The sequence below is a fragment of the Mustela erminea genome, chromosome X (genome assembly GCF_009829155.1).
Source record: "Mustela erminea isolate mMusErm1 chromosome X, mMusErm1.Pri, whole genome shotgun sequence".
NCBI classification, from domain to species: domain Eukaryota; kingdom Metazoa; phylum Chordata; class Mammalia; order Carnivora; family Mustelidae; genus Mustela; species Mustela erminea.
The window spans coordinates 109,844,208-109,871,728 of record NC_045635.1 but is presented as its reverse complement, the minus strand read 5'-3'; the positions used below and the strand labels follow the sequence as shown (position 1 = coordinate 109,871,728).

At 42.0% G+C, this 27,521-nt stretch overlaps 1 protein-coding gene across 3 annotated transcripts in view; it reads left to right on the top strand.

The window, feature by feature from the left end:
- Positions 1-3,544: 3,544 nt before the first annotated feature.
- Positions 3,545-27,521, top strand: part of LOC116582840 (fibrous sheath-interacting protein 2-like) — a 67,581-nt gene continuing 43,604 nt past the window's right edge. For 2 of the 3 annotated variants that reach the window (XM_032330633.1, XM_032330631.1), the window contains exons 1-12: positions 3,545-3,909; positions 4,263-4,388; positions 6,969-7,130; positions 7,833-7,922; positions 8,273-8,412; positions 9,517-9,658; positions 10,330-10,440; positions 10,867-10,987; positions 18,795-18,860; positions 22,434-22,534; positions 24,468-24,522; positions 25,639-25,730. In XM_032330633.1, the coding sequence (XP_032186524.1) occupies positions 3,793-3,909; positions 4,263-4,388; positions 6,969-7,130; positions 7,833-7,922; positions 8,273-8,412; positions 9,517-9,658; positions 10,330-10,440; positions 10,867-10,987; positions 18,795-18,860; positions 22,434-22,534; positions 24,468-24,522; positions 25,639-25,730 (1,323 nt within the window). In that variant the 5' untranslated portion in view covers positions 3,545-3,792. The remainder of the gene's footprint in view (positions 3,910-4,262; positions 4,389-6,968; positions 7,131-7,832; positions 7,923-8,272; positions 8,413-9,516; positions 9,659-10,329; positions 10,441-10,866; positions 10,988-18,794; positions 18,861-22,433; positions 22,535-24,467; positions 24,523-25,638; positions 25,731-27,521) is intronic. The other variant, XM_032330632.1, reaches the window with a different exon arrangement.

Sequence of the window (27,521 nt, the reverse complement as noted above, 5' to 3'; positions counted from 1 at the left end):
CATCACCCCGTGATCACAACCTGAGCCAAAGGCCAATGCTTAACTGACTGAGCCACCCAGGCACTCCTATGCATAGGATGTTATATGTCAACATATTGGTAAGGAATATGTCATTGGTAAGGAATTTGTCATAACGACAAAGCAAGAAACCAGTAATAGATATGCAAAAATAAAGAGGAAGGAATCGAAGCATATTGCTAAATAAAGTCATCAAACCACAAGGGAAGAGAGTCAGAAAAGAAAGGAATAGAGAAGAACTACAAAAACAATCATAAAACAAGTAACAAATCAACAATGAGTACACACCTGTTAATACTTACTTCAATTGGAAATAGACTAAATGCTATCAAAAGACATAAGTGGCTAAATAGATAAAAAGATGAGAACCATCTATATGCTGCCTATTGGAGATTCATTTCAGACCTAAAGACGCATGCAGGTTGAAAGTGAAAGAATGGGAAAGCATTTACCATCAAAATGGAAGTGAAAAGAAAGCTGGGGTAGCAATATCTATATTAGACAAAATAGACTAAAATAGACTGTAACAAGAGACAAACAATGACACTACATAACCATAAAGGGAACATTGCAACAAGACTATATAACAATTGTCAATATTGATGCAGCCAACAGGGGAGCACTCAAATACATAAAACAACTATTAACAGACATAAATGAAGTCCAGACAGAAAATCAACAAGGAAATAGTGACTTTGCATGACACACTGGGCCAGATGGATTTAACAGATATATTCAGAACATTCCATCCAAAACCAGCAGAACCCACCTTCTTTTCAGGTGCACATGGAACATTCTCCAGAATAGATCACAGGTTAAGCCCAAACAAGCCTCAACAAATTCAAAAAGACTGAAATTATATTGTGCATCTTTTCCAACCACGAGGGTATAAAACTAGAAATTAACACCAACAAAAAAAAATCTAGGAAAACACAAACACATGGAGGTTAAATGACATGCTACTAAACAATAAATAGGTCATCCAAGAAATCAAAAAGTAAAAGAATACATGGAGACAAATGAAAATGAAACTATAACAGTCCAAAATCTTTGGGATGCAGCAAAAGCTATTCTAAGAGGGACTATTATAGCAATACAATCTATCTAAAGAAGCAAGAAAAATCTCAATTTAACCTAGAAAGAGAAGGAAAAAAATCCCAAAGTCAATGGAAGGAAGAAATAATGAAAATTAGATCAGAAATAAATGATATAGAGACCTAAAAAAAGTAGAACAGATCATCGAAACCCAAAGCTGATTCTATGAAAAAATCAACAAAATTGATAAAACTTTAGTCAGATTCATCAGAGAAAGGACACAAATAAATAAAATCAGAAATGAAGGAGGAGAAATAACAACAGACACCAAGGAAATACAAAGGATTATAAGAGAATTTCATGAAATACTATATGCCAAAAATTAACCAACCTAGAAGAAATAAATTCCTAGAAACACAAAACCTTCCAAATGGAATCAGGAAAAAAAATAGAAAATTTGAACAGACTTATTACTAGCAATGAAATTGAACCAGTTCAGTAGAATTCACCTCTGAAGCCACTTGGTCCTGGACTTTTGTTTGTTGAGAGTTTTTTGATTACTGTGTCCCAAAATAAAAGAGAGAGAGAAAACACAGCTTTTGGAGTCAGTTAAATTGGATTCAAATCTCAGTTCTATCACATAATAGCCATTACCATTGTAAGCAATGTCTTCATCTATAGAGATGGAGCAAACACAGATGAGGTGTTGTAAGGATTAAAAGAGTGTTTAGCATAGCACCTGAAATTAGTAAATTCTCAGTAAATGGTAGTTATCGTTACTAAATGCCCAAGAAAACAAAGAAGTAGACCAAACATATGGAGATAAAAAATGGCCAACAAGCATATGAAAAGCTGCTCACTAATCATCAGAGAAATGCAAATCAGAACCACAATGAGCTATCACCTCACCCCAATAAGAGAGCCACTGTCTAAAAAATGAGAAAAAATAAAAGAACAGAAAATAATAGTGAAGACATGAAGAAATTAGAACACTTGTGTACTGCTGGTGAGACTGTAAAATGGTGCAACCACTATGGAAAACAATACAGAGATTCCTCAAAAAATTAGAAATAGAATTATTACATGATTCAGCAATTCCACTTCTGAGTATATAGTTAAGAAAACTTTGAAGTAGGTTCTCAAAGAGACATCTGTACACCCATGTTCATGGCAGCACTAGTCACAATAGCCAAGAGGTGGAAGCAACATAAATGTTCATTGATGGTTGAATGAATAAAGAAAATGTGGTGTATACATACAATGTAATATTATTCAGTCTTAAAAAGGAAAAAAAAATCATACCATACGGTACAACATGAATAAACCTGGAGGACATTATGCTAAGTGAAATAAGCTAATCACAAAAAGACAAACAGCATGTGATTTCACTTATACCACTTATATAAGGTATCTGAAATAGTCAAATTCATTGAAACAGAAAGGGTTACCAGGGCCTGGGGGGAAGGGAAGAAAGGAGATTTGTTTAATGGGTATAGAATTTCAGTTCAGATTGAGCGGGGTCTTCTCTGCCTACCTAAAAATGAAAGACTTCTGGAGATTTGTTGCACAATGTCAATGTACTGAGCAGTACAGTTAAAATGATTAAGATGGTGAATTTTATGTTTTGCCTGGTTTTTTTTATCATAATAAAAAGACATGGAGACAAAGTACAAACTCTTGACACACCAGCCCTGAATGTATTTACCATCTGGTGAACTCCTAGGCAGCAGGGAATGTTTTACTCACTGTTGTATCCTCAGCACCCAGCACAGTGTCTGGCATAGGGCAGGCACTCAAGAAATGTTGGCTAAGCTAATGAGAAGGTAGAAAGAAATAGGAGAAAGGGGGAGAAAGGGAGGGAGAGCAGGCCAGAGAGAGGAAGAGGCCAAGACAGGAAGAGGGAAGACAAGGGAAGAAAGCATTGAGCCCTAAAAAAGTTATTGTGTCCTATGTGGAAACTGGAGAGAGTATACCTAGGGAAAGAGAGGTCATGGTGTCTATAAAGTCCTCTGATGTGGAAAGTCAGGCCTCTGGCCCTAGGACAAACTACACAATTACTGGTGGACGTGTATTGAGCAGAATCACATAGCTTGTTGGGGGGCCAGGATGAATTTTAAGAATTACAGCCAGCTACCCACTGACAAAAGTTAGTACATTCCGGTTTAGTATATATAAGGGGTGTTGGAACGCCTGGGCGGCTCAGTCGGTGAAATGTCGACCTTTGGCACAGGTCCTGATCCCAGGGTCCTGAGATGGAGTACCCCGTGGGGCGCCTTGCTCAGCATGGAGCCTGCTTCTCCCTCTGCCTGCTAATGTCCCCTGCTTGTACTCTGCCTCTCTCTGACAAAGAATTAAAATCTTCAAAGGAAGGGTGTTGCTCTCAGAAAGAAACCTAATCTCCACCGCGCGCTCTCGCACCACACCTTTGGACCTTCCCCAAACTCTGAGGCTCTTAGAACTGCGCATGCGCCAAAGGTGGGTGGGGCGCAGCTCCAGCCGCCAGTAGTCCGCCATCCCTTTCTCCTCCCAGAGGCCTCTGCGCGTTGAGGACGTAAGACCGCCAGGACGGAGCACCGCACAGTGGGGGGCGTGGCTTAGGGGACGCGTTACCCTGGCGACCACCTTCTGGGTTGCCCAAAACTTGATCAGAGCGTAGAGCCGGAAAGGTGTGAGTTAAGAAGAGAAACGAAGACGGCTTGCAGCCCCAGCTCCCGGCACCCTGGGGGCTGACCGACGGCCATGGATCTGTACCTCAGCAACTGCTACAAGGCTGCTGAAGCCGCTGCCACTAAGGCGGCGGCCAGCAGCCTAACACGCGCCAGAGAGCACTGCGACACCGCGAGTGGCGGCGAATCGGTAGTCACCCTCCTCCTGGCTCCTGGGCGGGGTCTCGGGAAGGCGGGCGGACGGAAGGGGCGGAGACCTCAGCAGAGCGAGGTGTGGGGGAAAGGGGCGGGTGCTTGACCGCTCCGCTTCAGACTCCCAGGGCCCGCAGCCAGTAGCGAGAGCGGCCGCGGCCAAGAGATTGGCTGGTAACCGGGGGAAGCTGGGAGGCCTTCCGGGTTGTCAGCAGGGCGGGCTCTTTCAATCCTGAGTGTACAATTCTTTGGTGTCCTTGGAGGTATTAGCCCATTTTAATGTGAATAGATTGGTGTAAACTAAAAGAACAGTTCTTAAAAATAGCCAGACCTTCTCACTGTACCTGACAGGGCTCGCGCAAAAAAGACATTCCAGAGGTCGGAGCAGCTAATCTATTGGATCTCCCTCTTGGGGTCAAGCTGCCTATTATCCCAGGAAGCAACAATATATTCTATACTACAAATATAAATGAAAAGGTAAACTGAGTTTTAATAGTGCTTAAGTGATTTTCTTTACCCTTTTCAATAGCTCGCTATTAAACTTGAAACACTGCTATGATTTCGCTTTGAGTCAACTTCCACTTAACACACCCAGTTAAGTTAAATGAATTGAAGTGATTAGTGCCTGAGCTTCACTTCAATGATGGAAGACCCCATGATCTGCCTCAGCCATCCAGTTCAGCCTTATCTCCAGCCCAGAGCTTCAGTTCCCAAAGATTGAGCGGGGTCTTCTCTGCCTACCTACACTTACGTTGCTAATTCTTACATCAGTGCCTTTGTCCACCAGGCTCCCACAACTTGGTAGGCACTCTTCTCTCCTTTCTGACCTTCAGTCTGAGCCACCCTTTAAGAGCTACTATACAAAGCCTTTCCCAAGTGTTACAACACCCAACTCTCATCTTTCCATAGAATTTACATGGCGTTGGTCTGCACTATCTTACTCAGCACTGAATCAGCACTGTTAGTGATGCAGTGTGCCGCACTCATATTGTTACACATTTTAAGTCCTCTGCCTAACACCCTGTGCTCTGTCCAGAATTTAGGCCAAGCCTGAAGGAGGTTCAGAACTTTCTAGTTGAGAATGTGTTTTGATCACAATAGCAAAAGATTCTACAGAAATAATTCTAATTTCCTTACTCTTGCACTGTCTAGCACAGCATCAAGGATGAATAGGGGCTTCTTGGTATTTCTGATAATTGTTTGATATATATGACTTTTTTAGGTTTTATTGCTGGAAAACTATAATAGAGTTTCTCTTTTGAAAACATAGTGTTCTACTAAATAAATGCCAACCTCACAGAAATTGACTGAGTCACATTCCCGCAAGTTAGCTTTCCTGAAACATATTCAAAACCTATTTCACTACTAGTAATAACACTGCTTCCTACTTTGTAACTGTAGCCCAATCTGTTGGGTTTTTTTCCCTCAAACATCTTCTATTTGCTATATTTCTATTCTGTTCCTGTTTTACACTTGTTAACTACTTCTTATTTCCAGATTTTTCTATACTGAATTATACTGATTGTCTCTGTACTTTATTATATTGATTACCCCAAAATATATGCATTTGATCATGATCAGGCACTACATTCAGCTACCCTGAACACTAACTTTGTGGAATCTTTGTCTTTTAGCAGGATCTCCTCAAGAAAGTAAGATTTAATATTTTACACCTTTAGTTGTTTGTTTGTTTGTTTCTTTGTTTGTTTTTTTTAACTCATTTTACCCTAATGACCACCTTGTAAGGTGAAGCTAGGATTTATCTAATGTCACAGGTAGGTAATAGTAGAGTTCAGACCAGAACCACTGTCTTCTGACTCTCAGGCCACACTCCATTACTGGACCTTGCTGCTTCCTGAACTGCAGACTACTTTAGCAGATCACTACAGAAACAGGGAATTTAAAGGTCCCTCATGTGTTCTGAATGCAGATAGAAGCAAAATGATGGTATTTGACTGTCTTTTTTTCTGTCAAATTAAAATGGTAACAATGTTACCTACCTTTCTTTAGCTATGCATTAATCCAAACCTGACAAGTGATCCTATATGACATTCTGATACCAAACTTATTCTCAGATAATGTATTTATAAGTTAATTTGCTTATTAGTATACTATACTTAGGTAGCAACTGTTCACAAACTCCTAAAATTGTTTTTATTGAATGCTAATAGTAAATACTTTGCCAATTAACTTAGACATTGTGCTCTCAAGAAAAGAAAACATGTTAAGTGAAGAGAACAATTTACATACTTTTAAAAGTCTCCCTAGTGACCTCCCACTGGCATATAGTGATGAAATAATAGACTCTTCAGATCAGGGAAATCAATTATTGTAATTGACGATAGAAAGCTTAACCTGGCCTCAACAAACAGATTTGTCTCTTTCTGGATAGGACAGTAGCCCAGGGTTAGTCAACACGTCTGTTACCAACAAAAGTCAACATCTAAAAGAAGAAGCAATAATCAGTCCGCTGATTGCAGCAGTGTTTCAGCTGCCATCACTTTTGATCACTTCTCTTCTAGGAAAGATATGGGCTTCCTGTCTAGTCTCACTGTGAATTAAATCACTGCCCATAAGGATGTCTTTCTCTGCCTTTTTAAGGAAACATTGGTACTGAGGGAATCCAGTTTCCTGATATAGGTTCGTTAGGAAAGACAAGAGGCTGCCACCAGTCAAGCAGTCAGAAATTTTAAAAGGAAGCTTCTAAATGGAAGAAGAAAGCTAGAACCCTATCCTGCCTCTCTCGTCTTTTCCCCCTGCCCATATATAAAGCATTCCACCTGCCTTTCAGGACTCTTAAGGCCACACCTCAGTGTTCATGAATTAGACAGAGGTTGAGGCTACCACCACCAGCCTCAAGACAGCTCTGTAGAGGAGAGGGAAGAGGAAGGCAGTTAGCTTTACTAAATCAATTCATTTTCCGGATCCCCTCTCTTCAGGTTCTGCTTGCAGGTTTCATTTTCACTGACCAACCTAGTCATTTCAACAACTTGAGGTTTAAAAGTGCAATTTCATTCGTTTTACACATGTAATACTTTTGAATCCGTATGTTTGCAGCTTTATCACCCTTCTTATGACTTTAACCTGAGTGATCCTTACTGCCGACTTTTGGAAACCAGCTATAAAAGCCTGCATGATCCCCATTTAAAAGCATACCATAAGCGAAAGGATATCCTAAGGAGATTAAAGAAGGGCGGTTACATCACCAGCAATAATAAAGTAGGTTGAAGCCTCCTTCCTGTTAACCAGTAGAAACCTAGGGACTTGATAGACCCTCAGTTCTGTACTTCACTAGGAGCCTGTATCAGCTTTGGTTAAACAAAGAATATTTATTAGAAAACTCAATTAATTACTCATATTTGGATTTCTAAATAAGACTACTTGTGCCTTCTTGACCTTTTTTTCTTTGAAAACAGCAAAAAATAAGCACCAAATTATTCAAGTATGTAAAGGCATACATACAGATGTTTTTATTTAGGTATTTTCTCCCTGCTGTAGTGTAGTGACTTTCCTCTGGCTTTAAAAGTAATAAGAGGACAGTATACCTATCAGGGAATATTTCCTATACTTCTTGAGAAGACTAGAGACAAAATGGAAACCTAGCAGAAAACAGCATGATGAAATAAATTAGAGGGGTGTTAAATGGCATTATTATACTGGCGTTTTAATAACAAATACATTGAGAATTGTAAATTTCTGATTATGATATGAACCATATTATTGAAATAATACTATTTAGATAGACATTTCCTGGTGATACAACAATTTTAGATACTGCTTTCTAAATTGCTACCAAACTGTGCTATTACCCTTGGTCCTAAAATTGTTACTAAAATGAATATTCCTATGTCACTCTTCTCTGGAAAGATGATTGTTGCAACTTTTTATTTATATCTTTGGTTTTTGGTTTTGCCTTTATAGGTCATATGTACCTTGAAAGAATTGAATAAGTACAGGCAGTATCTGACCACTTTAAAATTAGACTTTGAAAGAAACTATGTAAGAGAACAAGTAAGTTAATACTTAAATTTGTTTTATTTGGGGTCTGTAAGATAGTTTTTATGTAGGGTTTGGAAGAAAGGTTTGGTTCTCTGCAGGATATTTACTTATAATTACCTGACCTAGAATTATGAAGATAACAAATCAAATAAGATCCCTAGCGATTTAGACCTTCGCCTTTAATTTACAGAGAGAATTTTCACTTACCTGGAATGGAGCCACACTAGACTTAAATGCAGGTTAAAAGAATTAACCATTTGTAAAGTACAGAAGGTTTCCCAAGCCCTACACTTAAGAGGGCCTATCAAAGGACAGGTTTATTTCTAACCAGTATAAAGACTTTGATTCTTTTTCTCTCTCAGAAAATGATTGAAAAACAAGTAAATAAATTGTATGAAACCAGAAGAGCCTATGAAAATAGTGGAAACGAACAGTTCCAAGAATGGCTGTTACAGGAAGATACACAAGCATCTCCAGACCAAGAGCTGATAATAAGGCACAGGTATGACTGGAGTCAATACATACTTCATGGACATGTTATAGACCCCAGAAAGCTATAAGAGTACTAGAAGGAATTGAAATCAGGACCCAAAAAAGGATGAGACACTATTGAGGCCCCTATAATTTCAATGTGGAGAGAAAGGAAAGGAGATTAAGAGGTAACGGGATTGGGAAGGCCCTGGAAGCAAGGCTTGGGGGGAGAGTTTCTACTGGAGAAACTGGACTTACTAGAAGCCCAAGAGGTAAGCCAAACTGAATTTGAAGAAATCCAAAGTCCAGATCCATGAGCTTAGGAAACCCACATCCATAGTAGCAGAGAGAGAGAAGGTGTGTTAAGTGCGTTTCAAAATTAAGTTGAAGGAAGTCGCTGCAGGGTCAGAAAGGGAGAGTTCCTATAACTTTATCTGATGCTAATAGAAACAGGTGTTGTTCCCCAATCAATTATGTATGTTCGTTTAGCTACCACCCACACACATTCAGTATTACTATTTAGAGGCCAAGCCCTTGCCGCAAGAGGCAGAGATGAGCTGTAGTTCGTTCTCTTTCTCCTTTATCAGGGACAAGGGCCAGTTCCCCTTCCCCTGCCTCTTGAAGTCCATGGGTTCGTGTCACATGATATGCCACAATACATGCTGATCCACCAAGGTCCCAGACGGGGAGTCCGCAGACCTCTCTGTACATGGAAGGTCATTCAGGAACTTGGGAATTACAGAGAAACCAGTACCCACTTATTTTTAAAGGAAATTCAAATCGACTTGTGCTTTGAACTCAGTTTTAGTTGGTTTCAGCTGTCTTTGCAAATTCATGTTCCCAAAACTACAGGGCTGTACGTAATCTCTATGTAAAATGCTTATAATCACTCTGTTCCACATTTTGCCATTGTCCCAACCACGATAACCGACCTGTATAACAGGGTCTGGTAAATTCAGCACAGTATGGTGAGCCGGTGGATCAGTTAGCTTCAAGGTCCCTGAAAAACTCTACATTTTCTATATTCAGGAACTAAAAAGCAAACCAGAAGGTAGTTTGAGAATATCAAAACTGATAATACCATAATAGGGGAAATACTCAATTTACCTTCACTTATATTTGCACTTTGCTTTAGATACTTAGATATGATTAGTAGGGAATTAGGCAAGGCGGAGCGCGCGGCAGGAAAGCAGAGCGTACTCAGGATGAAGGAAGAACAACACCGACATCAGGACCACGTTAGAAGAAAGCTCCGTCTCCGTAGACAAATTGAAGAGGTGAGGAAAACCAAATTTTAAACATTGAAGGGGAAACTACATATGGTTGCTGCTTTGATAAACATTTTTAGCACTGCCACCAAATTAAGCCACTATTAAAATAATTAATATTTTAACGAATAATTTAAAGAATAAATAGTAATATCATTACTATAATAGACAAGCTTTTACTTAACATAGTGAGATTGATACCACAAATTGTATTGCATTTATAGTAACACCTCATCTACTCTTAAAGTTTTAGAAATTCACCCTAGTGAAAAATAATCATGGCTGTATTCCCTCAAAATGCAGACAAGCCTATTTATTTATCTTCTCTACCAAAATATATTTAAAGGCAACAGATTACGTATGATATGCCCCTTAGGCAATAAGAGAAAACCCTCTTGTCAACATCTTCTTAGATCCATCTTTGAAGCCAGGCTTATACTTGACGTAAGTTTCCAATAGCAAAATAATTTCCTTCCTTTTGCCATTCTATTGCATCCACCAACATATTCCCAATTAAAAAGCAGTAAGAGAAGCCCATTCTAAAGCCAACATAAGATTTTCCCAGTTTTTGTAAGGCCCTTGACTTGATCTAGTTTGCTTATTGACAAAATACAAAAAAAAAAAAAAAAAAGATAATGAAACAGAACCCCAGCTAACTACCATAACATTGTGCTCCTTAGGAATGGAAGACAAAAGAAATGTTACTTCTGACAAAGATTGGAGACGAAGTAAAAAGGGAAGCAAAAGTTGAGGAACAACGGCAAAAAGTCAGGGAGGAAGCTCACCGGAAGGTAAAGTGAGCTTTTACTGATAACTTGGGCTATCTGAGGGAAAGCTTTTGCCAATTTTGATATTTTAAAGTGTGAATTATCAAAAGTGGCCTAAACTCACGAGGACAGCTATTGATGGAGAAACCCAGTTTGGTCTGAACCTGGACTTCAAGGACTGCTCTGAAATGGGACCAGTCTCCAGAAAGGGCACAATGACTTAAATTGGGTCTAGTTGTTACAATTTATTCTTCTTCATGCCGGACAGCAAAATGAAACTTATCCCTTACTATCTTCCTAGTTTTGTACTCATTGTGACTTCAGAAATCTCAAATTAGGAATGAGGGTGCCCTTCAAGTAGCCATCATATTTGAAATATCTGTTTTGCATTTCCAGTGGCAAACTGCTATTAACTTTTTAAATGTTAAATATATATTTTTAATATTTTAGAAACAAGCACTTCTAGAGAAAAAAATTGCTTATCATTTACAAAAAATGCAGAGAGATGACATGAAGAGAGACAGACCAGAAGAAAATGTATTTGAAAACAAAGGACAGGATCAAAGGGAAGGTGAGAGACAATAAATGATAAGGTATCTAAGTAGAGGATGCATATCTATATACTAAACATTGGTGGCTTTGTAAAAACAAAACAAAACCAAAAATCTCAGTGTGTTTATGCAGTGAGGTCAGAAGACCCTTGGAAAGGGAAATCCTAGTTCACACTACCTGTGCCAAGCACTATGCCAGCCACGTCCTAGCTACAGCTCAAGTTGTAGAGAAGGTACACACACAATGTTACACACGTTATAATAAATTCAACACTCTGTAAAGTGGCTCAGTAGGCAACACCGCCTGTACCACAGATTTGAAAAGGAGCCGGGGGTACCTGGGTGGCTCAGTGCAGTGAACAGGTGAAGCATCTGACTCTTGATTTCAGCTCAGGTCTCCGTCAGTCTCAGAGTCACGAGACTGAGCCCTGTGTCGGATCGTGCTGGGCATGGAGTGCGCTTAGCATTCTCATTCTCTTCCTCTCCCTCTGTGCCCCATTCCCCACTCGCCCTCATGCGTGGTCTCTCTCTAAAAAATTAATTAATGAAAAGGGAGCCAGTAAGAGGGGACAATTAAAAAAAAAAGATGACAGGGGCGTTTGGGTGGCTCAGTGGGTTAAAGCCTCTGCCTTCTGCTCGGGTCATGATCCCGGGGTCCTGGGATCGAGCCCCACATCGGGCTTTCTGTTCAGCGGGGAGCCTGCTTTCCCCTCTCTCTCTGCCTGCCTTTCTGCCTGATTATGATCTCTGTCAAATAAATAAATGAATCTTAAAAAAAAAAGATGACAGAGATGGAGAAAAATGTATATAAAGGGAGAGACAAACAGAGAGTAAGAGAAAAACATTACCAAAAAATAGACTGAAACAGAGGGAGACAAAGGAAAATATTTTTAAAAAGAAAAAATTTTAACAGGACTAATAAGAAAAAAATTATACAAAACAGAAAGAGAGCACGCTAGCAAAAGAAAGGGGGGGGGGAAAGGTTTTTTTAAAGGAGACAAAAAAGAAGAGTCATTTAAAATATACCAAGTATGAAACAGAGATAGATACAAAAAATAAGATCAAAAACATTAAAAAGGAGAAGGCAGTAAGAAAATAAGGTACATAAAGAAAGAATGAAATGAAGAAAAGAAGAGGGAAAGAATGAGTAAGAGAGAAAAAGAAAAAACTGAACAGAAGAAACCAGTAATAAAACTCTCTCTCTCTCTCTCTCTGGATGAGTGGGGTGGGAGGAAAACAAAGACACAGAGATTAGAGACAGACCAGACCAAGGGGAAAGAAAAACAAACCATCAAAGAAAAAAGAGTGAAAGGAAAGGGAGAAGAAACAGACAGACAGGGAAGAAGTAAATGAACAAAGAGAGTGAAAGGAAGATGGAGAACAAAGTTTAAAAAGGCTGTCAGTAGGACAAAGCCAAAGGCGGAGATTGCGAGAGTGAGAAACAAAGGATTTGAAAGAGAGATCTAAAAAGAAGGGACCGTATTGCATGGAGCACTGGGTGTGGTCCATAAACAATGAACCTTGGGACGCTGAAAAAGTAAACTAAAATTAATTAATTAAATTTTTAAAAGAAGTCAGTTTAGGGGTACCTGGCAGGCTCCGCTGGGAGAGCACGCGATTTTTTCTTGGGGTCAAGAGTTCAAGCCCCATGTTAGGCATAGAGCTTACTTTAAAAACTTTTTAAAAAGAAGTCAGTTTAAAAATACATTAAAATTAAATGGATGGATGGATCAATCAGTCAATTCATACATATTTACATGCATACATTCATATACAGACACATATATAGAACTGATTTTTAAAAAGAAAAGCCAACAATAAAGACAGGACAAAAAAACCAGAAAAATAAATTAAAGTAGTGACTATAATGAGATTTTTTAAAATGTGGGGAGTGGGAAGGGGATTAGATTAAGGGAAGGAAGGGGCAGGAAGTAAAGAAGTTTATAAAAGGGATGAGTCTGGGAAAAAAGAATTACAAAGAATATGACATGATAGAAACAGGATGCTGAAAAGAAGCTAGTAAGAAAATTACATAATCATGGACAGGAGGGGGGAGATTGAGATCTGAAAAGAAGAAATCAGTTAATAAATACAGTAAAATAAAACAGATACAGATATACATACACAGAAAAGACTGGACTTTATTTTTTTTTTAAGATTTTATTTATTTATTTGTCAGAGAGAGAGCAAGTGAGAGAGCGAGCACAGGCAGACAGAGTGGAAGGCAGAGTCAGAGGAAGAAGCAGGCTCCCTGCGGAGCAAGGAGCCCGATGTGGGACTCGATCCCAGGACGCTGGGATCATGACCTGGGCTGAAGGCAGCTGCTTAACGAACTGAGCCATCCAGGCGTCCCAGAAAAGACTGGACTTTAAAAGTACTGTCCAGGGACACCTGGGTGGCTCAGTTCGTTAAGCAGCTGCCTTCAGCCCAGGTCATGATCCCAGCGTCCTGGGATCGAGTCCCACATCGGGCTCCTTGCTTGGCAGGGAGCCTGCTTCTCCCTCTGCCTCTACCTGCCACTCTGTCTGCCTGTGCTCGCTCTCGCTCCTCTCTCTCTCTGATAAATAAATTAAAAATCTTAAAAAAAATAAAAAATAAATAAAAGTACTGTCCACTAAGAAGGAAAGGAGCATAAAAAAGATAAATAGGAAGACGTTCAAGGAAGCGGGTATGACAGCTGAAGAAGGGAGGAGAAGATGGACGGACAGAATGGAGGGAGGGAAGGAGAAAGAAAGCAAAGAAATCTGAAAGGGATGACGCTAGGCAACTGGCAAAATAAAATAACAGGATGTGAGAGTAGACACAGGAGTTTAAAAGCAGGAGCTGCTGTGAAAATTAAGTACAGCTGAGGAAGCAGGGAGAGAGAAAGATATAAAAAGAAATTACTTAGGGCCCCTGGGTGGCTCAGTGGGTTAAGCATCTGCCTCCGGCTCAGGTCATGATCCCAGGGTCCTGGGATCGAGCCCCGCATCGGGCTCTCTGCACTAGTGGGAAGCCTGATTGCCTCTCTCTCTGCCTGTCTCTCTGCCTGACTCTCTCTTGTGATCTCTGTGTGTCAAATAAATAAACAAAATCTTTTTTAAAAAAAAATACTTGAAAATAAGAGTAAAATAAAGACAAGTAAATTGATGAGACAGCTCAACAGGAATGGGTGGATGGACAGACAACAGACAGACAGAATTTCAAATAGGGGAAACCAGGAGTAAGGCCAAAAAGCACACAAAATTAGAGAGAGAAGGAAAGTAGTTACAACGAGCTACAAAAAAAGTAAAAGGAAGGGAGGGAGCGAGAAGCAGCAAAGGAAGACAAGTTTATACAGAATGAGTCAGTGGGGAAATGTTACTTACAGGGGAGGGGTGTGAGAGTGTCAGGCAAGTGCAGTAAGAAAATCAAGTACAACTGTGATATGCAAGAGGCTTAGAAACTAGAAGTCAGTAGGGGCGCCTGCGTGGCTCAGTCCTTAAGCATCTGCCTTCTGCTCAGGTCCTGATCCCAGGATACTGGGATGGAGCCCCTCATCGGGCTCCATGCCCAGCGGGAAGCCGGCTTCTCCCTCTCCCTCTCCCACGCTCCGCCCCCCCCTGCCACCCCCATGTTCCCCCTCTCACTGTCTCTCTCTGTCAAATAAATAAATAAAATCTTAAAAAAATAACTAGAAGGCAAGTAAGGAAAGACAGTAAAATAAAGACAGAAAGATGATTGAGAGCTGTATAGATAGCCAGCTAGGCAGGTGTACAGGTAGAAAAAAACCTGATTTTTTAAAAGATTTTATTTATTTATTTGAGAGAGAGCACAGGCTCATGAGCCCGGGGAGGGGCAGGGGAGACGAAGAAGCAGACTCGCCACTCCGCAGGAAGCTTGCTGTGGGGCTCAATCCGAAGGCAGGTGCTTAACCAACTGAGCCACCCAGGTGCCCCCCAAAAAACTGACTTTTAAATAGGGGAAAGCAGCAGTGAAGACAGGTCAAAAGATGCATGAAGAATGAGCGGGGAAAGGGGGGACAGTTTACAAAGAGGAGGAGTAAAAAGAGTGGAAGAAGGCGGGCAGGAAGAAAGGGAGGAGGAGAAAGCGCAGGAAGGAGCAGCGGCGGCGAAGGTCAGCGGCCAGCGGAAGGGCCAAGGTCAGAAGGAGGGAAATAGGGAGCAAAGGAAGGATAAAGGATCCAGCGGGAGGGGGAAGGGAAGGGAGGAAAGAAGGAAGGCTGGCATGCCGCCAGGGAAAGAAAGGAAAGAAAAAGAGACAACGAAAGGGACTAAGAAAAATGAAGTATCCAGAAGAAAGGGATGGAAGGGCGAGGAAGGGAGGAATCGGGGGTAGAAAGATCTTAGGGAAGTCGGATAAAAAATAAGAATAATAAGGGTGAGGGGGTCTGGGTGGCTCAGTGGGCATGATCCTGGGGTCCTGGGGTCCTGGGGTCCTGGGATCAAGTCCTGTATTGGGCTCCCTCCTTAGCAGGGGGCCTGCCTGTCCCTCTTCCTCTGCCTGCCGCTCCCCCTGCCACTTTCTCTGTCAAATACATAAAATCAAATCTTAAAAACAATAAGGGTGAAGGGATGGATGGGAAGCACAGAGGGAGGTAGACAGGGTTTTCTGAGGAGGGTCTCGTACCAAAGACAGTATCAAGAGGTAACAGGAGAGCGAGCGAGGGGGAAATGTCAGAGGGGAAGCATTATAAAGGAGTCTATGAAGGAGGGAGGAGAGAAGCAGGAAAGAGAAGAAAGGGAGGGAGGGAGGAGGCGAGGAGAGAAGTAGGGATGAGCTGGGACGGAAGCAGGGACGAGGGGAGGCAGAAGTTCGGGTTCCGCGGAAGCCACAAGGCGATACAGAGGCGGAGAGTGAAAGGAGCAGGAAGGAGCCTCGGACCGGCGCTGGCGGTCGAGAGGTAGAAGGGAGGCGAGGGAAAGAGGGAAAGAAGAAGGCAAGAAAGAGAAGACTTCTAAACTGGGGTGCGCCTAGGAAAGTAGCCAAATAAAAACAGGTATGACAGTGGGACGCAGAGGAGTTGAAAAGGAGGAGCTCGTGAGACCGTGAAGTCAGAGGAGAGAGCGATGTAACAAAGTCCCGCAACCTGAAATCCCGACGGACCAGTGACAGCTGGACGGTGGGGCTGGGCTCGGGGTGGCCGGAGAGATGAGGGAAGGTGGAGGCCACTACAGGACAGTATGTGGCAGAGGCAGAATGAGAGAAAGAGCGGAGACAAGGAAAGGAAAACGATGTGGACGTGGAGCCAGAGAGAGGAAAGAGAGAATGGGACGAGGAGGGAGCGAGAAATGGGGGCTGGAGGCATGGAGGGGTGAGGGGTGGGGAGAGACAGAGGAATGTAGGAAAGAGGATGAAAGGAAGGAAGAGCAGGAGTACGGGAAGGCCAGTGTGTGAGCAATGAATCCACAGAGGAAATTGTTGACTAGAGACAGGGAGACCGTGGGGGAGAGAGAGCGAGGGGCTGGTAAGTACAGCAAGGCCAAGTGGGTATGGTGGTGGCGGAGGGCTGGATTTACCACGTAGAAGTCAAGCGTGTGTCTACTCTACTGCAATAAGAAAACGAAAGTCAATAAAAGATACAATGTAATAAAGCTGCATAGATACCTAGGTAGGTAAATGTGGGTAGATGACAGGCAGACATGGGTAGAAATAGAGATGCCTAGAGAGATAGGCCTATGATTTGAAGAAGGGGAAACCAGTTAAGAGTACCTACAAGAGAGAGTTAGAAAGGGAAGGAAATGGAAAACTTTTTTAAAGTGGGCCAGCGAACAGTGACAGCAGAAGAGTGCATGGGTCGGATAAATGGGAAAGGATAGAGCAGGGTTGGGATGGGGCAGGAGGGAGGAGAGAGGAAAAGGGGTAGAGAGAAAAGTGTTAAAAGGAGTAGAGAAAATAAAGGGCTTTTTAAAATATTTTATTTATTTACTTTTCACTTATTTGAGAGAGAGAGAGAGAGCATGAGGGGGCAGGATGGGGGTAAAGGGGCAGAAGGTGGGGGAGAAGCAGGCTGCCCGCCCAGCGCTGATCCAGACTCAGGGCTCCATCCCAGGACCCTGAGCTCATGACCTGAGCCAAAATCAGCTGCTTAACCGACGGAGCCACCCAGGTGCCCCTATATAAAGGGCTTTTTTAAAAAAAAAGAGAGAGGGAAAACGTGTGCAAGAGAAAGTTTTTAAAGGACCAGCCGGTAAGAACAGACAATATGAAAGGAAGAAAAGAATGAAAGTTTAGGAAAGGGGAGTCAGTAAGAAAAGGTCATAATACAGGTCAGTGAAATGATAAGGCTGTAACCTCTGCCTCTGGGATAAAAAAAAAAAAATCATTTCATAAACAGTGAATCTTGGAACGCTGCATCAAAAGCTCATGATGTATTTTATGGTGACTAACATGTTATAAATTTAAAAAAATAACTTGAGTGGCTATATTGCTTCGTCTTTAACTGTTAACTGCTACTTTAGGTAGGAAAAAAGTTTCAGGTAAGCATCTTAAAGAGTGGCCACCTCAAATGGTTTTTAAAAAGGAAAATGTAAAAACGAAATCATATCCACAGTATCATGGAGGTGACCGAATGGAGAGAGCTCTTTCACGTACGAAATAGACTTCTACCACCCTAATAATGCTGTCATCTTCCACCAAAGGGATGCACCCAAAGGGAGACCCAAAGGGATGCACACCTTTTTTTAGGATTTTATTTATTTATTTGCAAGAGAGAGAGAGAGAGAGAGCGCACTCGCGCACAAGCGCATGCCTGCAGGCAAGCTGGGGGAAGGCCAGAGGGAGAGGAAGAAGCAGGAGCCCCACTCGCCAGGGCTCCACCCCAGCACTGCGGGATCACGCCTTGAGCTGAAGGCAGAACCCCTAACTGACTGAACCACCCAGGTGCCCCATGGGTGCACATCTTAAAACTCTAGCAGAAATCCAATCACCACACACAGTTTGGAATCCGTTTGTCTATCTCAATGATGAGAAACAGGAACTTAGGTCACCTCCTTCCCAGCTGAGGTCCACACCACAGGCCTTGTTGCCTCTGACTGAGCTCAGAGGCAGAGCCAAGGACAAGGGCGAGCACTCTCCTGGGGCCCCCAGCATGGTTACTGCACTGCTGTGCCCGCCCCCTCCCAGGCCCCCAACACAGAGAAAAGGCCATGTTCTCATTGGGCGGGCTGGAGGGATGGGTTTTTCCCTTCTCCCAGAAGACAACTCTGTTTCCCTGAGTATAGCTTTAATTCCACAAGATAATACTGTAAAAGCAATTGGCCTGCCTCCCCATCGCATCTCTCCTCGGGTTTCTCAACCTTGCCACTACTGACATCTTGGGCTGGATGGTGCTGTTGTGGGGGCCGTCCTTTGCCTTGTGGAATGTTCGGCAACGTCCCTGGCCTGTGCCCACGAGAGGCCAGGAGTAACCCTCCCTCACCACATCTGTAACAATCACCATGCCTCCAGACCTTTCCTAATGCTCCCCTAGGGGACACAAGTGCCTCCCACTGAGAACCGACCCACTACTCACCCTCTCCAATTCCTCCCTACAGCTCCATCCGTAGATTAGCATATGGCTCTCCTCCTATCCAGCCGGAAAGAATAAAGAGAATCTATCTTGGATAACTTTGTCATTTCCACAACTTTTTACAAAATTTTTTAAAAGATTTTATTTATTTGACAGAGGGAGAGATCACAAGTAGGCAGAGAGGCAGGCGGGGCGGTGGGGTGGGGGGAGCGGGCTCCCCACTGAGCAGAGGACCCTGAGATCATGACCAGAGCTGAAGACAGAGGCTCAATCCACTGCGCCACCCAGGCGCCTCTCATTTCCATGATTTTAAAAATATTTTCTTGTGTTTCTTTAAGCTTCTTCAAAGATGAAGAAAACGAGTGATAATGCCAGTGACCGGCAATCCCACCAGGAACAAAAACGTAATTGAAATGATTACAGTTAGAAGTGCTAAAATAGTAATTTGTGGGAAGATGGGACTTGGCACTGACCTCCTCTACTTACAGTGCAGAGAAGTCCTCCCTCTGCCCTCTGTTGTGAATGGTGGATTTGGGGGGAAAAAATCCCATAGTCAGCCTCTCTTGCCGACTGGAGCTGACTCCCTAATTACACGCTCAGTTCATGTCATTGCCTCCGCATGCCCAGGAGCAGTGCGGCCCACATTTTGCTGCTGACAAGTCCACAGCTCAGTTCAGAGCCCTGCTTCTCCAGGGTCCCTGCTCCTGATCTCCTGTCTGTCCTTTTCCATTACCAACAAGACCCCGAGGGTTTTGTTTTTTTTTTTTTAAACCTGTTCCTTGCTGGCTGCTACTGCCACTGCCGCCTCTCTTTGCTGGGCCTCCGCCTCCCAGGGAAGCTTTCACCTGCGTCTCTTGTGTTGCATTCCCTTGGAGGGTCATCCTTGTAGAAAGCTGGCTGGGAGTGCCATGGAGGTTCCTGAAGCCAGTGGCCCTGGGGACCTAGTGAGGACCAAGACCCCAACCAGGGCTCCTTCTCAAAACCCTGCCCTTCCTCAGACTTTGGACTTGCCTGGCCTGAAGTGACTTCTGTCACTTCGCTGGCAGCAGAAATACTTCATTCTGCCACATGTTCTTCTGCGGCAGTGGAGCCTGCTGTTCATTGTCGCCCATTCTCCTTCTCCTGTTCCTTCTTGAACAGCCTGACAGAGTACCAGGTGTTGTCGTTCTAAAATGTCAACCTATTTCTTGAGTAGGCTTCTTTAGTACATGTAGGGCTAGTGCTGTTTGCCGGATCTAAGTACCTGCCTTCCTTTTGTTTTCTTGCTTGGTCCCCAATTTTTCTAACATACTTCTTTGGACTTTGCCTTCGTGGGATCCCCATAGTGGCCCAGACTTTCAGGGAGCCTCCCCCATCTTTCTGCTTCTTTCCCAAAGACGATGTCCAGATGTCCCAGATAAGAGGTGTGGCTTGTGTTCTTACTCCTCTATGTGTCAGGAGAATGGGTATCACCTAAAGATCTCATCAGAGATGCAGATTCTCAGGCCCCACCCCAGATCTACGGAATCAGAATCTGCATTTTCACAAGATCCCCAGGGCTTTATATGCACATTAAAGTTCAGGGAACAGTGGCTTCCGCGACCTCATGAGGTGGAATAAAGTCATGGTGCTTGGATGAAACGTCTTCTGCCGCCTCTGGTCTCCAGAGACATGTCCTTACCTGCACTGAGATAGTGCTTGGCCTGTTAGCATTCACAGTTGAATTCAGCCATCAGTGCAAGGACTCATGGTCTGGTCTCACTGAGCTTAGAGCCCTCTGGGCTTTCCCATCCCTCTGGGCTTCTTCCATCCCCCAGAATGGAAGACCATTCTGGCTGGTTGCTCTGTAACCACTCAGGGCAGAGCCCTCTTACCTCCACCCCAGTCGACTCCCCTTGGCAAGCTCCCCAGCTAGACTCTCCAGCACTTTCTAGGCCATGTCCTTCATATAGGAACCAAGAGTGGCTTAAGAAAGCAAAACCTCAAGAGGAAGAGGAAATAGTAAAAAGGTACAAACTTTAGCTATAAAGATGAATAAAGTCTGAAGGGCTGATGGAAAACATGGTGACTATAGTTGACAGCACTGTATATAACTGGAATTTGCTTAAGAGAAGAACTTAAAATGTTAAGTAAATGGATGGGGTCCCTTCACAATGTATATGTATATCATAGTGTACACCTTAACTATCTTACAATTTTATATGTCAATTAGATACATCACTAACAGTGAACTTAAAAAGAAAGAGAGGGAGAAAGAAGTAAGGGAGTGAAGGAAGGGAAAGAGAAAGGATCGACCTCAGAGAAAGCCTTGCTCTACTTGACCATACTGTATTGCGGCGTTCCTGGGCCATGTCCCAGGTGAGGAGGAGGAGGCAGCAAGTGCGAGGTAGCCTAAGAGATTTCATTCTGGAGTCGTAAATGGGGAGCAGAGCAATAGTTCTTTTCTCTGTGTGCTAACTTCACTTGTCTGAAGCAACAAAGGCCCAAAGTAAGAAAATGTGAGGCCTCATCTGAGTTCTTTATTTTTCAGCCTCTCCCACCACCCTTCACTTTCTCACCATCTCTGAGCTATTAAAGAAGTGAACCCCCCCCACCGCAACCTTTCCTTAAGCCATACCTTCTTTCTGAGTCCAGATGACTCTTGGTAGGCTAGGGTATCTCCAATACACTAAGAGAGAGTTTTCTGAGCTAAGTATTCCAGTCTGTTGCTACGCAAAAAGAAGGTTAAATTTTGGGGAGTACTCAAGACAGCTGCATGGTTTGCAAAGCACACCTTCTTGGCTATGTCATCCTATTCTGAATGACAGGTCCTAAATATTACTTGGGTGTTTATTTTGGCATTCCTCCTGTTAAAAATTCTAACCTCCCCTCCCCTAGTCCCACCCCCAAGCAGGTGGATGACTGTGGAAGACTAGGGCAGAGTTCTTGCACTTGGGGAGTCAAAAATGAGAAAATAACATAAAATTCTGAAACAAGAGCCCGGTTGCATAATGGCTGTTTCGCAACTGACAAGCCCCTAAAGTAAGCACAATGAAAGATGGGTCTCCAGACCTACCACTAGAAGGTATGCTTACTGTAAAAAAAAAATGTAAAGTATAGAAAAACATGTAATATATAGAATGCAACAACCTAATAAACACGGGGAAAAGGCCACAAACATTTTACAGAAGACATGCAGATTACAAGTAAGCCCATGAAAATGCTGCTTAGTATTATTAGTCATTAGGGAAATACAAAGTAAACCACAATGAGATACCACTACATACCCATTAAAATAGCTAGAACTTAAATAACTGAATTTAACTAAGTATATGCAAGGACTTGAAGCAGCTAGAACTCAGGCACTGCAGGTTGTGGTGTAAAATGGTTGAACGACTGTGGAAAAGAGTTTCCTAACTTGTTAAACTACCATGTGATCCAGCCATGCTCCTCCAAGGTATGTACCCAAAAGAAATTAAAATATATGTCCACATAAAGACTCACAGCAGCATAATTCATAATAGCCAAAGAAAACTGGAAACAACCTGTATGCCCTTCAGTGGGCCAAAGGATAAAATGTAGTACATTCCCATACCATGAAATACTATGAAGAAGAAAAAGGAACAGACCATTGTTGCAGGCATCAATATTGATGAATCTCAAAATAAATATACTAAGTGAAGGAAGCCAGACCAAAAAAAAAAAGAGAGAGAGAGAGAGAAAACATCCTGTTTGATTCCACTTACAGCAAACTCTAGAAAATGCAAACAATTGATAATGACCGCAGATCGGTGGTTGTCGGGGAGACAGGGAGAACTAGAGAGGGATGAAGGTAAGGGAACGAGGACACTTTGGGGGGTGGAAATGTTTGTCTTGATTGTGGTGATGGCTTCATGGGTTTGTACATATGTCAAAATGGAACAAATGGTATGTTTTAAATGTTGTGGTTTCTTGTACTTCAATTGCATTTTGATAAAATTGTTTTAAAATTATATGACTTCTCTTTCATTTACTTTTAGAACCAAGCCATTCTCATAGTTTTATAAAGATTCCTACCCAAAAATCATCAGCCTTCATATCTTCTCCGCAAGATATACAGAAGAACAAAACAGAACTAAAGGTAGATGCTTTGTCTTGATTATTAATTTATCTGGTTATCTTATTTCCATGGGATATCCCCTTCACTGGCATGGTACTGACTGGTCAGAGATAAAGGGGTCCTACACAGGTCTGGCTCCTCTCCCTAGCAGAGAAGGTTCTGAGTCAGCTTCATGCTAAATGTACCATGCAGTTTAGCAGAAACTGACTTCAATATTTGACGATACTGATGCTAGCTAATGTTTACTGAAAACTTATGGGCCAGGGCCCGTGCAAAGCTAGAAGAGGGGAAAGAGGCAAAACAGTTGACATAGATAGGACACAGACATGGAAGAGACGTCATCACTACTCATGAGAACTCACTGTCCAGAGATTTAGACACGTATAAACAAAAGTCCTTCCAATAAAATAAGAGGAAAGTTTTGATTTGTTCAAAATGCAGGGGGGAGCACAGAGGATATAGAGACTAGTCCTGCCTAGCGGAGTCTAAAAAGGCTTTATTAAAGAAGGGCTTCATCAAATTAGGTCTTGAGGTGTGAGTAGGAAGTTTCCACATGAACAGAATGCGAGGCTGTGGTGAGGCACTATTAGACAGGTTTAAAAGTGTTAAGCAAGAGCAACAGTTCAAGCCAGCAGAGCCAGGGCAGGGCCAGAGAGGAGACTGAAAAGATAGGTTGCAGCCAAGGCTTTGTATATTTTGCTGGAGAATGGGTTTAGCCTCTCCGTAGTAGAGCGCCATTGAGGCTTTTTGAATAGAGATGTGAAATAAGAATGAGATGGGTTTTTAAAAGATAATCTAGGGACTCCTGGCTGGCTCAGTTGGAAGAGCGTGTGACTCTTGATCTCAGGGGTCGTGAGTTCAAACCTCACGTTGGGTGTAGAGATTACTTAAATAAAGACACTTTATTTTAAAAAAAAGATTTCATTTATTTGAGAGAGAGTAAGTGAGAGAGAGAGAGAGAGAACGAACAGGGCGAGGAGGAGCAGAGAGTGAGGGAGGAGCAGACTCCCTACTGAGCAGGGTTAGGGTTAGGGCTGGATCCCGGGACTCCAGGATCATGTCCTGAGCCGAAGGCAGATGTTTAACTGACTGAGCCCCAGATAAAGACACTTTAAAAAAAGAGAGAAGGGGAGAAATGTCTTTTTTTTTAAATTAAAAATAGATAATATAGTTGAAATGTGTGATATAGATACAGTGTTCGAGAGAGAGAGAGAGAGAGAGAGAAGATTAGAGGGAATGTAGTTTTGAGTCTACTGGGATGGTCCAGATAAAAAGGATACGGCACTGGCAATGAGGGTGAACCAGAGGTCACAGATTTAAGATATGTCAGAGTCAGACTATGTCAGAATTTGGTGACTCAATAGACATGTAAATTGAGAGAAAGGGAGAGGATGATGATGATGAAGATTTAATTTTTGCATATAGGTTCTCTTGAAGTGGGACGTCTTTTCTCTGTGCTCCCCGATAGTGCTCAGGCTGGCCTCTGTGTCAGAACACTTATTTTCTTTTCCTGTCTGTCTTACTGGATAATAAACTTCTTGAGGTCAGGAATTGTGTATCTTATTTTAATCCCAAGCAGGGTGCTCAGTAAGCGTTAGACTGGTTGGGATTGGTCCTATCTGAAATAAATGGAGTAACTCTAAGCTTTCTAGAAGAGATTACTGGATGGATTGTTAGGTCTTTAACCAAAAATGTGGAAGACAGAGGAGGAGCCAGTTTGGAAAGATGGGAGTACATGGGTACATGATAAGCTCCATTTTGAACTAGTTTAGGTATCTGTGAGAAATATTCAGTAAAGAGGTTGATCCTATGTATTAGCATTACGACCAGAGCTTAGGAGAGAGGTAAGGGGTGGGAAGCAAAGGGAGATATTGTGTCAGTCTGATTGCTCTAGAGCCAGCAAGTCTCTTTTAGAAGCTCAATTACTAATGAATGCTTTTTTCTTGAATGGTAGAGCATACAGAAAGATAAAGAAATGACTAAAACATCACATACTTTAAATGATAAAGGTAAGGAAATGAACAATATTTATAATTGCTCTGTTATCTTTTAGTTAAATAATTATATAGTTTTGTCATGTAGTTTTCCAAGTTATGCTTTTCCCCTGATTAAAAAATCTGTGATTATTTTGATTAAAGAAGGTACAAAAATTATTCACGGTTGTAAATGTCAGTATCCCACATTTTTGAGTGACTGCTGGGTGACTAGGCCCTTTGGAATTTGCAAACCAGGGAGAAGTTAGAGTCTCTGCTGTGGCTGCCTATACCAATAGGCAGAATAAATTTCTGAAGTGCTGTGATTTGTGCAGAGAATTTTCCCCGGGAAAGTCTCTATCCTCTAATGCCACCCTTTCTCCCCAGATGTAAAAATACATCCACTTTCTCATGTCCCCAGCTAGACGAGAGGTTAGCTAAGTCTCTGTCTCAGCAAAAAATCCCCATGCATATTCTATACACACACCAAGAGCACTGGGACATCTCTGCCTCGTGGCTAATTAGCACCTCAAATCCAGTATGCACAAAACCAAATTCATCATCTTCCAGTCACCCCCAAAGCTATTCTCTGTTCCGACTCTTACTCAGGCACAAAGCCAGAGTCACCTTTGACTCTTTCTTATCACCCGTATTCTACATCCAAAAGCTGTCACATTTTGTCCAATCTAGCTCCTTTAACGATCTCATAATCTTCCCCTCCTTTCCCTTCACACCACCCGTGCCCTTAGCTACCGCAATGACTTGCCTCCGGTCTCTCTCTCCTTCTGTCAGTCTGTGCTACAGTTTGTTGTGAATGTAATCGTCTTGAAATACAGCTTCGAACATATAATTCCTCTATTCACAAGTCCTTGATGGTTCCCCCTTACTTACCAAATAAAATGCAAAGCAGTTCATTCTGGGGCAGGAGGAGTGGTGGGAGATTCAGCTGGCAGAGTAATTTAGGGCCAGAAGTTAGGGAATTCGGGCTTGTCCTTCACGGTGGTGGTAAGACACTGGAAGGCATCTTCTCTTTGGAGATACTACCTTTACGTGCATAAATGAATACATCCCTGCTACAGTAATCCCAGACATTATGGCAGCAAGAATGAAATCATTTTTTCATATTTAAAGGTACCTTTTCTTTCCCCTCAGGAATGAAAAGTAGCTCCCTTCAAACTCCGGGTGTTTCTGCTAAAACAGAAAATGTCCCCAAACATTCTCTACAGGCTATTTTGAAACAAGAGGCAAGTAATATTTCTTTTGTCCCAGATACAGACAGAACAAATGCAGTGTGAAATTATGATCAAGATTGGTATAACACAGTTTCATTCATTGAGAGACAATTCAAAACAGCCTTATTCCTTGAGATTAACCACGTTATAGTAAGATGGTATAAAAATTGAAATGCAAACCCACAGTGATAACACGGTGCTACTTCAGACTTCCAAAGCTCATAGCTATCAGCTATGTTAGTGTTGTCATAATGTAAGCAGAGAGAATATCAGTAACAAGTTATAAGCCAGCAAAAGTAGTAAGACCGAGACTTTAAATGTGTTAAACAGATCCAAAATTTGAATGTTATATTTGCTTCCATTTAAATAGAGATTCACCAGAAGCAACTTGAATGCTCCCACTTAGCCCTTAGGTTAGAGGCTTCCTAAATGCTGAGATTCAAGAGTTTCAAAGTACAGACCCGTGCCCTGCAGAGAAAGCAACAAATAGGGCTTTGAGGCTCATTTTCTTTTAGTGCTGACGGGTTGTGCAGAGACTGCCATGCTGCCTCGCCCTGTCCCCTCTGATCGGTGATCACTCATCTGATGGTGGAAAGTTGGCAGCATTCAGGGTGCGGCCTCTAGTCACAACTTGGATTGCCTTTGTGGACTGCCAGATTGTCATTTTAAGAATCAAATCCGCACATCCCTGCCTCTGTTAGCACTGTATTAACTGGCTCAGCTCTTCTAAAAACTTAACATGGTTTGAAAGAGATGTTATCAAGCAGGAAATTCACTGAAGTCTTCCCAAAAGTCTACCTTCACAACTAAAGTAGAAAGTGGCATCATTTCCAGCGTCTTACATGAAATGCACAGAAAGCAACAGACTCAATTCTATGTAGCTGCTCAAATGTAGCATGTTAGCCACAAGGTGCTTCTCTGTATAGCCAAATATTTGTCAAACACCTGCCACGTGTAGGGCACTGTATCATTGTGTCCACATCCATAATGGCTATGCTTCGTTTCCAAAGAAAAGAAACTTCACTACTTTGAGTTAGTTGTACATCAGGAATTACTTTTTTTACTAGCCTCTATATAGAGGCAGGCACAAAGTCTTCGCTGCATCACACGGATGGCAAACCTCGTCCTACATAGTTTGCCTCCAAAAAAGTCAATAAACAAACTTAGACTGTTTTTAAAGGAGGTCTTAAAATACACATGAACAATATGACTACATCAAGTGGCCACAGAAACCTAATTTATTTTGAGAAATAGCATGACCACTTCTACTATGACAGAATAGGATACGATTTCCCGATTTACTTCACTCATTCAATCAATGCCAGAGAATGTACTTCTGGTGGCTTGTGTTTAGCTTTCAGACCTGGGAAATAATTGAAGTCTACTCTGTTGGATTTATCTTTCTATACAATTATCTCAGTATATAACGCTCTTGGCCAAATCAAGAGTCACATCCTATGCCGGTGGAAAACCTGCTCTCTGCTTTCCAGCTTTCTTTTTCTTTAAATTTAATTTAATTGAATTATTTTTCAGTGATCCATAATTCATTGTTTATTTTTTAGTTTTTATATATTTATTCTTCTGTACTTTTAGTCGATGTATTCCTACTATGGATTCTTTTTTTTTTTCCTAAAATCATGTCCCCTATAGTTAACTTTGTTTAAAAAGCACACATTATCTTTTTAGCTGTTCAATTACCTTCCATGCTGCTAAGTGCATTCCTCAGTTAATTTTAGAATAGAAATTAATTCTATAAACCTGTGAATTCTGTAATACATGTGGTATAAAGCAAATATAACATTT